At 47.1% G+C, this 10,764-nt stretch overlaps 1 protein-coding gene across 1 annotated transcript; it reads right to left on the minus strand.

The window, feature by feature from the left end:
* Window positions 1-6,647: 6,647 nt before the first annotated feature.
* Window positions 6,648-10,463, minus strand: LOC107300553 (ubiquitin carboxyl-terminal hydrolase 46; the record flags this gene model as incomplete). Its single annotated transcript, XM_015829868.1, has 3 exons — window positions 6,648-6,928; window positions 8,978-9,191; window positions 10,383-10,463. Coding segments are annotated over 3 exons (576 nt in total), but the record flags the coding sequence as incomplete, so codon positions are not given.
* Between the last annotated feature and the right edge of the window lie 301 nt (window positions 10,464-10,764).

Below are 10,764 nucleotides of genomic sequence, written 5' to 3' on the forward strand. Positions count from 1 at the left end.
TGGGGAAAATAAGCAGAGGAAATGTGATTATTAAGAATGTTTGCCACCTTGTTCTATTTAAAAAAAAGTTGGGATAAAAATCATCATCATCCATAGAACTTCATGACCACCTTGTCTTGGAAAAAATAAAGGACACACCTGAAAAGGGGACAGATCTGAAAGATATTCATAAGAATTTTTTTAAAAAGATTATTTTTTTAAAAAAAAAATTCTTTATAAAATATTTAGGAAAATAAACAGTTAAATACATATAAGGGACATCTTTCTTAATTTCAGAAAGGACTGTCCTTTATAATCATGGATGGATGGTCACTCTATATCAGGGGTCTTTTATGACTTGTGGACTTCAACTCCCACAACTCAGCCAGTCCACAAGTCTTAAAGTTGCCAAGGTTGAGGACCCCTGCACTAGACCAGGGCTTTTCAACCAGTGGTACGGGTACCACGTGTGGTACATTGGCACCTGGCAGGTGGTACGCGACCATCCTAGAAAAGTGGTAGCGGGGGAGGGGAATGAGCTGAACCGGTGGCAGCACCGCACAACCCTGAGCGAGAGATGGCTGGAGCTGCAGGGCTGTCGGGGCTCAGCGGAAGCGCCAGGATCAGTGCCGCTTTCCAGCTGATCGGCATTTTTTCAGGGCTGTCAGGGCTCAGCGGAAGCACCAGGATCAGGCCTGGCTCCAGATGGAGCTCGGCGCTGATCCTGGTGCTTCTGCTGAGCCCAGAAGAAGCGCCGATCAGCTGGAACGTTGCAGCATCTCCAGGTTCTTGTGATTTACATTCAGATGCTTGGCAACTGATTCATATTTATGACGGTCACAGTGTCCCAGGGTCATGTGAAGTGACCAAAACCTGCTGCAACCACCCAGCAGACGGGGGAAATAAAAACCAAACACCCCCCCACCCACCCCCGCTGCCAATCCTCAACAGAAATGCCTCACAACAATGGAAACCTCGGAAAGGAAGAAGAGCGCCACCGGGCGGGCAGACAGGTGTCTTGCTCGGCTGTGCCTTGGGGGGGGGCACTTTTTTCAGTGCCATTGTAACTTCGAACAGTCACTAAGCGAACTGTTGTAAGTCGAGGACTACCTGTACTTTATCACTTTTTTCTTTTCTTTTTTTGGTCATCAAGTTTTTGACACCTTGGTAGGCGACTGGTGGTGCCATATCCTAAAAGTGGTACAATGGTGGTGCCATATCCTAAAAGTGGTACAATGGGTGAAAAGATTGAAAAGCCTTGATATAAGGGACACCTTTCTTTATTTCAGAAAGGACTGTCCTTTATAATCATGGATGGATGGTCACTCTGTATCAGGGGTCTTTTATGACTTGTGGACTTCAACTCCCACAACTCAGCCAGTCCACAAGTCTTAAAGTTGCCAAGGTTGAAAAGCCCTGCACTAGACGACATTCAAAAGTTAGATTTCTCCATATCTCTTTGCTGCCATCTAGTGGCTGCCTTACATTGGTTGCTCTTATTAAAGCGGCCACAATTTTGTTCAGCTTGCCCATACAAGAAAGGCAACTCTGCTTAACAGGCACTTAAATGAGTCCACTTCTTAAATTGGCGGCATCTTTTTTTTCATTCAGAAGCCTGAAAAGGACATGGCTGCCTCAATTCAGCAACGGAGAAGGGCTGCCTTTGTGCAAAGTTTGAAGCGCATTTTCCAAGTCATTCTCGGGGGCGCCCCGACTTAATCTTTAAACCTTTTCCAAAGTCGTAGATTTGTGCGTTAAAAGTATGCACACACATTACATGTCTGCATACAAGTAACTGGTTGTTAAATGGCTGTTTGAAGTTACGACGGCTTGGGAAATGTTGCGCTGCCCATCAAGTGATTGCGATCTGGGTGCTTGGCAACCTGTTCATACTTACCATGGTTTGCCAAGCCACCCCGCAATCATGAGAGTGACATCTGGAATCTTCTCTGCCGGCTTCCCCAGAAAGTCAATAGAGAACCTGGCAGTGAAGGTTGCCTGCTGTTGCCACCTGGTGAGATGATTCCCTCTCACCACTGGGCACTGGCTGAAGGGAACCGACATCCTCCTGTGAAGATCTAAGCCAGGGCTTTTCAACCAGTGGTACGGGTACCACCTGTGGTACATTGGCACCTGGCAGGTGGTACGCGACCATCCTAGAAAAGTGGTAGCGGGGGAGGGGAATGAGCTGAACCGGTGGCAGCACCGCACAAGCCTGAGCGAGAGATGGCTGGAGCTGCAGGGCTCAGTGGAAGCGCCAGGATCAGCGCCAGGCTCCAGTTGGAGCTCGGCGCTGATCATGGCGCTTCCGCTGAGCCCAGAAGCGCCAGGATCAGCTGGAATGTTGCAGCATCTCCAGGGTCTTGTGATTTACATTCAGATGCTTGGCAACTGATTCATATTTATGACAGTCACAGTGTCCCAGGGTCATGTGAAGTGACCAAAACCTGCTGCAACCACCCAGCAGATGGGGAGAATAAAAACCAAACACCCCTCACCCCACCCCCACTGCCAATCCTCAACAGAAATGCTCACAACAATGGAAACCTCGGACAGGAGGAAAAGCGCCACCGGGCGGGCAGGCGTCTTGCTCGGCTGTGGCTTGGGGGGCACTTTTTTCACTGCCATTGTAACTTCGAACAGTCACTAAGCGAACTGTTGTAAGTCGAGGACTACCTGTGCTTTATCACTTTTTCCTTTTTTTTTTTTTTTGGGTCATCAAGTTTTTGACCCCTTGCTAGGCGACTGGTGGTACTCGGATGTTGCCATATCCTAAAAGTGGTACAATGGGTGAAACGGTTGAAAAGCCCTGATCTAAGCTCCGTTTCACCTTCCCACTAGATTAGTTCCCTTCTGTGCACAAAAGAACTGGCATACGACACCAGTGAGATTAGCGAAAATGTTTAAAAATACTTCAAATAATTGCCGGAAATGTATACGAAGGCCAGGGACCTATTATCCCATCTGGTGGACATGCCCTAAAGCAGACATGTCAAACACAAGGCCCGGGGGCCGGATGCGGCCCGCGAAGTGGTTTCATGTGGCCCGTGAAGCCATCCTGGAAACAGTGAGGGAACGGCCCCCGCTGCCTTGGCCCTGGCTGCATTTCTTGCCTGTTTTTCTCCCTCCCTCATCTCAAATATTTTCCCACCACTCTGTACTTAAGGAAGGAAGGAAGGAAGGAAGGAAGGAAGGAAGGAAGGAAGGAAGGAAGGAAGGAAGGAAGGAAGGAAGGAAAGAAGGAGAGGGGAGGTCTGAGGGAAGTCCTGCCTTAGTCCGGTCCTGCTGCCCTTTCACCATCCCCTTGCCCCTCCTCCTGGCCTATCCTGGGGTCTCCCATCCTATTGCTAAGGAAGCTTTGGATACAAAGCCGGATCTCCTACCATGGAGAGGGAATGGGCCTCCCTCTGACTTTGCCCTCGTACTCATCATGAGCAACCTGGCTAAGGAGAGCAAGCAGAGCAGCAGCAGCCTTCAGGAGGAGGTAAGTGCAGCTGGGTGCCCCCTTGGGGAAGTGGGGCTCGGCTTGGTGCCGTGGGTGCTCGAGGGCCAGGCTGGGCATTTGACCTCTGCTGCCCAGGGCTCCGGGCAGCCCGCACCACCATCTAGCCCCCCCACATGGCCTGAGAGGAACGGTGAGGCTCTTCCAGTGGACCATGCCTTGGCACTTGCCCTGGTCCCATCTCCTTCTACCAGAGACCCTCAGATCTGTCCCACTCCTGCCCAGGCCCCCACAGGCACCCTTGACGCGAACGATGTAGAGCTGGCCACGCCCACCCAGTAGGCCGCACCCACCCTGGCCACACACCCCCGTCCCCTCCGAGGGCAACCGCAATGCTGATGCGGCCCTCAATGAAATTGAGTTTGACACCCTTGCCCTAAAGCAAAAAAGTTTTGGGTTAAGATACATGTATGGTTGGAGAAGATGACTAAAAAACAGATAGATTTTAAGCCAGAATTGTTTTTGTTAGGAATAACAGGAGCTAACTATGAGAAGGAGAGCGGATATCTAATACTACATGTATTAACAGCAGCAAGAATCATATTTGCCCAGTATTGGAAAAATGAAAACTTACCAACTGAAGAAGTATTAATCAATAATTTTTTAGAATGTGCAGAAATGGATAGATTGACTTTAGAGATTAAAGAGAAAGAAGACTTAGTTTACTTTAGAACATGGGATAACTTTTATCAATGGCTAGAAAAACGAATTTTATCAATGGCTAGAAAAGAAAGGAATGTGATATGTAATTCTGAATACATATTAGTAAGAAGGATGTTATGGATTAATTAATACTGCCTATGATAATTAATTGTATTTACTATTGTAAATACCCCAACCCTGACCCCAATCCCAGCCTAAACCCTAACCTTAATCCTGACCCCACTTTATTTCTAATCCTATAAAATCTAATAAAACTTTTCTTTTAAAAAAAAAGAACTGTAATTCTTCAGCAGGATGCAGAAACAGAGCTGAGATCCTTAAGATCTGAGCTCTATTCCTGCACCCCATCAGGAGTTCCTTTGTGTGCATGGGAGAACCGAATATTCTCTTGCAGAAGGGCGCAAGGCAGCCTCTATAGAAAGGGTGTGCCTCACATTAGCAGGACATGCCTGTCAGCAGTTGCGGAAAAATACAAAGCTGGGTGGAGCAATTTGTGCATGCCACTGTCAACACTGCTGGATGTTCTTGCTTTGAACATTATGCTTACTCTTAGAATTAGATCAGTGGTTCTCAACCTGTGGGTCGGGACCCCATTTGGGGTCGATCGACCATTTCACGGGGGTCGCCATGCAAGGCTGTCCGCCATTTTTTTTGTCCACCATTTTTTCCCCTTTTCCGGCGGGTACCTTACCTCCCTTGGGCTGGGCCAGCTGGTGGTCGACCTGCTCCGTCTCTGCCACTTGCCAGCTACGCCTCGGCCGGCGCAGGGGGCGGAACCACGCATGCGTGGCGCTCCCAGGCAGGGAAAGTCCTCGACGTACGACCGGTTGGGTTGTCCTCGACTTACGACCGGTTTAGTCCTCGACTTACGACTGGTTTAGTCCTCGACTTACGACCGGTTGGGGTTGAGGCATTAAAAAGGTTGAGAACCACTGAATTAGATGATACTGGGAGGATGGGGGGGAATGTGATGGGAGTTAGTTAGACATACAATATTGTAATAAGAGATGAGAAGGCATGGCGGGGGAAATAACTGGGCGGAAAGCCAGCATTTCAAATTAATTGGAGAATGTGATTTATGACAGTTAGTTGTAGGAGGGAATTGTGCTTTGATCTATGTGCTGAAGGGAGGGGAAGTCTGATTTTGGCTTCATACTATGCTGCTCGATTAAAGATTCTTTAAGGTAAACAATGCCTCAAAGTTCTTTGAAGAGTTTCCTCTTTCGGAACCATGACAGCTGCTGGTCTTTGTAACACAGGAGTCCCCAACCCCTGGTCCGTGGAAAGACACCGGTCCACGGCATGCCAGAAACAGGGTCCGTGCAAACAAGCAAAGCCCCATCCGCAGGATGCAGGCAGCACACAAAACCACAACCCCTCTCCAATCTGTGAAAAAAAAACCTCTTCATGGAACCGGCCCCTGGTGCCCAAAAGGTTGGGGACTTCTGTTGTAAGAGTTGCCAGGCGTGGTGGGGTGGACAGCAGGTCCGGGCCTCCACCACCCCGAGGCATCCCTGCGTTCCCCTTAATGACCCACACGATTGTTTAACAAGGGCAATTGATAGAGCCAGGATGGCAGTCACTGAGCAAAGTGGTCACGCGAGTGTCTCGCGTAACAATCACCTCACTCAACAACCAAAATTCTACTTTCAGGTGTGGTCATAAGTCCCAAAATTCCTGCAGGTGTTTGTATATTACACATATGTACATGTGCTCTATGTATAGAGCAGGGGTAGGTAACCTTGGCTCTTTTATGACTCGTGGACTTCAACTCCCAGAATTCCTGAGCCAGCATGGCTCAGTTTGGAAACTTCTCTCTTTCCCCTCAGCATGGCTGGCTCAGGAATTCTGGGAGTTGAAGTCCACGAGTCATAAAAGAGCCAAGGTTGCCTATCCCTGGTACAAAGCAGGGGTTCCCAACCATGGGTACTCGCACCCCCTGGGGGTGTGAGATAATATTCCAGAGGGTGCGAAAACTTGGATTTTCAAAATTATAGTGTATATGCATAATTTGTGGCTGTTATTTCAATCTTTTGTAAGGGATGCGAGAATATATCAGAAGTGTTCTAGGGGTGCGGGGTATAGAAAAGGTTGGGTAGAGAGATTTGCATATTTAAATGATGTACACATGCCTGCTTTTGGCATAGAGATTTGCACATTAAAATTATGTACAAAGGCTCTGTGCATATATAAAGAAACTGGACTGAGAGATCGGCAGTCCTTTTAAAAATAAGGTTTACAATAAATGGGGATAGATAAATGGTCCCAAACACACATATAATAAATAAATATTGACCTTACCAACTCATTTCAATGACTTTATAAAGCAGGGGTCTTCAAACTTGGCCCTTTTATGACTTGTGGACTTCAGCTCCCAGAATTCCTCAGCCAGGCACACGTGCCTGGCTGAGGAATTCTGGGAGTTGAAGTCCACAAGTCATAAAAGGGCTAAGTTTGAAGACCCCTGTTATAAAGGTAAGAGATTTCTTTGACTATGCAAGGATTATCCAGCTGTTTTACAGGTAATTCTTGTTTTAATCTTGCCAGTGCTTACAGTTTCACAGTTCAGACATCTTGTTTCATTGGTCAAAGTTCCCTGAAATATCTCGTGCACCCAGGTCAGCTCCTGTTTGCTGTTCTCTTCTGCTTCGTTCACATTTCCATTTTTCAATTTGCCATTTTGCTTTTCCTGCTTCTTCTCCTCTTGTAGAATGTCGGCAACAGTGTTTAGTAAGTAATTCAAAAATTCGTGAGCATCCTGCTGCATGTAGTTGTCAAAAAGATCTATTAAAAAAAAAAAAGAGGAATCCCGATTTATTTATGCAAAAGATGGCTAGAGCCCACCATTTTGTTGTGCACACAATTCTGGGCTGATAAATAAATAAAACCGATACAGAAAGAAAAGAGCGAAAGGAATAAAAATAAATCATAATTAAGAAAAAAGCAGATGCCCCAAACTATACCCGTTTATCTCTTCAGTCCTCAGGTTTTAATTTTCAATCCTAGGGCCAGTTCCTAAGACTGTGGCTGGCACTGGGAGTCAGGACGGTTAGCAAACGTTGAGGATCCTAACAGCTGTCGCTTCATGGCAGATGATGAATTCTGTACAGGATGCCTTGAGGTCTCATGGTCATTCCAGGAAGTGCTCCGAATGAGGCAACTCCTGAGCGAAGGACATTTTTCACAGCAGACGAAAGAAACCTCTAAGCCAGGGGTCTTCAAACTTGGCCCTTGTATGACTTGTGGACTTCAACTCCCAGAATTCCTCAGCCAGCGTGCCTGGCTGAGGAATTCTGGGAGTTGAAGTCCACAAGTCATAAAAGGGCCAAGTTTGAAGACCCCTGGTCTAAGCCACTTTATGTGGGGTCAAACATGGATTTGTTCCTGCTAAGATTTGTCCCAACAGGGATCCAAAGAGAGAACTGGGTTCTAGCATAATTTGTTGCTCAGTTCTTCTTCTTTTTTTAAAATTCCAACTGTATGCAATAAAGAAAACTGGACTCAAGCATGCCACCCAATGAGAGACAATGCAAAACTCTCCCTCTGTCAACCCTCCTCAAAGGGCATTGGGGAAAAGGGGCCCTGGGACCCCAAAGATAGGAAAAGCATAAACTGCAGCTCTTTGGAGGAACAGTCACTCCCTGCCCTTGAATTTCTCATCCGCTCTGGCCTAGCTGGCGCACAGATTTAAAACCATCAAAGTTGGCTGAGGCCGCACAGGTATCAATACTAATGCTGAGCCAGTTTGGCATGGTGGTTAAGGCACCAAGCTAGAAACCAGGAGATCGTGAGCTCTAGTTCCAGCTGGGTGACCTTGGCCTAGTCACGACTGCCTTGGCCTAGGCCAGGCGTAGGCAACCTGGGCTCTTTTGTGACTCGTGGACTTCAACTCCCAGAATTCCTGAGCCAGCATGGCTCAGCTTGGAAACCTCTCCCTTTCCCCTCAGCATGGCTGGCTCAGGAATTCTGGGAGTTGAAGTCCACAAGTCATAAAAGAGCCAAGGTTGCCTACCCCTGGCCTAGGGCCTAGGCCGCTTTATGACTCGTGGACTTCAACTCCCAGAATTCCTGAGCCAACATGGCTCAGCTTGGAAACCTCTCCCTTTCCCCTCAGCATGGCTGGCTCAGGAATTCTGGGAGTTGAAGTCCACGAGTCATAAAAGAGCCAAGGTTGCCTACCCCTGGCCTAGGCCACTTTATGACTCGTGGGCTTCAACTCCCAGAATTCCTGAGCCAGCCATGCTGAGGGGAAAGAGAGAAGTTTCCAAACTGAGCCATGCTGGCTCAGGAATTCTGGGAGTTGAAGTCCACGAGTCATAAAAGAGCCCAGGTTGCCTACCCCTGGCCTAGGCCATTGCCAGACTTCAAAAAAACTGGCTTGAGAGGACACACACAACAACAGTCTATGGAGATTTTCAGTCACCCAGGTCACAGTTATCCCAAAGGGGATTTTTCACGAGGCAACTGGACTTTCTTGTTTTTCTTTGAAGACGTTTCGCTTCTCATCCAAGAAGCTTCTTCAGCTCTCAGAGCTCCACAGAGCTGAAGAAGCTTCTTGGATGAGAAGCGAAACATTTTCAAAGAAAAACAAGGAAATCCAGTTGCCTCGTGAAAAAGCATCTTTAGCACCCAACAACTGGGCTGTAAAAGCACAGGGAACTGCTATTTGGCAGGAAAGTAAAAGCTCCATTCCCTTCCACTAGTAGCCATCCAGATTTTTGCAGCTCAGGTATGGTGTGTGTAAACTGTGTGACAGGTATCAGACAGCAACCTGAAAAGTAACCGGGGCGGAGCCACTGACCATCGGCTTGACTAGCCTGGATCTACACATACCGTTCTCCTTCCGTAGCCTTGAGATGAATTTTTTGGGAGGAATCACCCCAACTTTCTTCTTCTGTGTAGCAATGCTGTGGAAAAGGTCTGCTAGACAAGTCAAGAGGTTTTCTTTTTTTTTCTGCTGGGCCTTATACGCCAACACATTTTCTCGAAACGGCCGGCAGAAGTACAGGGCTTGCAGGACGGAGTTACAGTAGCATGTGTTGCCAAACTGCAAATAAGCATACGGATAAGCGAGGTAATGCAACACCTGAGTATTAATCCAGCTTGCTCTTTATTATCCTACCACTGCCAATCATTGCTCAAGGAATCAGTTAATGAATTGAGATTACAGGTGTCTTAACTGGCATCTGATTTGGCATTAAATGGTCATTTAGGTTTGATTTGGCAATCCAATGGCAATTGAGTTGCCCTCCATTTTGATTCAAAGGGTTCTTAATGAATTAGTAAATGACCTTGCTGTCCTTTCAGACCTTCACATGTCTGTGGAGATTCTTAGTCATCCAGGTCACGATTGTCCCAAAGCTGCTTTTTTTTCAAGAGGCAACTGGACTTTCTTGTTTTTCTCTTTGAAGACGTTTCGCTTCTCATCCAAGAAGCTTCTTCAGCTCCGACTGGATGGTGGGGAATGGAAGGATTTATATTCTTCCCAGACAGCAATTTTTTTTTGCACTACTCAGGTGACCCTGAGGACAAGGGGAAACTCCCAAGTGGCCTCAACGACTCTCTAAAAGAATGCAAACGACCAGCTGTCTGCAAGCAATATAAATCCTTCCACTCCCTACCATCCAGTCAGAAGCTGACGAAGCTTCTTGGATGAGAAGTGGAGTGTCTTCAAAGAAAAAGAAGACAGTCCAGTTGCCTCTTGAAAAAAGCACCTTTGGGTTAAGTACAGTATGGCTTTTTTTTGCAAGGACATGAGAATGCAGTTTCCATATATACGTCTACATCAGACATGTCAAACTCGCAACGTCACGTGACGTTGCGCAACGTATCGGGCCGGTTTTACCATTGCCGGCAATGGGGTGGGCGCGGCTTCTGGATGACGCATCCGGCCTGCGGGCCGCCGGTTTGACACCCCTGGTCTACATCCACTATCTTAATTGCACTGATCCACATTTAGCCAAACCCCTTTACCAATTTGTAACAGAATCTTAAACTTGCAGGCAACCCCCGGTCCTATGTTAACCTTCATTCCAGCAAATTTACCCTTTGCAGAGGATGATACTCTCTCACGTGTCCCTGTTCCCCAGCCCATTTTCTTTTAGTTATGCTGCCTACTAACTCCTATGATCCTCAGCCACCTTGGCTAAAGAATTGCTACTAAGGAAGAGAGGGGTTGATATCTAAATATCTGCAGGGCATCAAATTAGGGAAGGCAGGATGGAGTAATAATACTTACGTTGACCAGCCCAAAGTAGTGTTCATTAAGTGGAAATTGCTCTGGCCCAATGTCTTTTTCCAGAGCAGAGGCATTGGTGCCCTGAGGAGAAAGAAAGAACATTATTCTCTCACTAATTCAAATAGGATCAGAGAGGGGAAAAATGCGTTTCAGGAAGGACTGTTTTCTTGCTTCGCCAAAAATGGCACATTATGACTCTCACAGACAATGCTTCAGAGAGCTATGCATACTCACACCCTCCCCTTTACTCCACTGGTGGCCTGAGGTTGCTGCAAAAGTTATGAATGCTCTCCTCCTTTTGATGCCCCAAAAGATGGTCTTCAAAAAAAAAACCTCACAAAGGCGCTTTTCATCCACATCATAACCATAAAGCGCACAGGAA

Source organism: Protobothrops mucrosquamatus, unplaced genomic scaffold (assembly GCF_001527695.2).
Source record: "Protobothrops mucrosquamatus isolate PMUCROS unplaced genomic scaffold, P.Mucros_1.0 scaffold7405, whole genome shotgun sequence".
Taxonomy (NCBI): Eukaryota; Metazoa; Chordata; class Lepidosauria; order Squamata; family Viperidae; genus Protobothrops; species Protobothrops mucrosquamatus.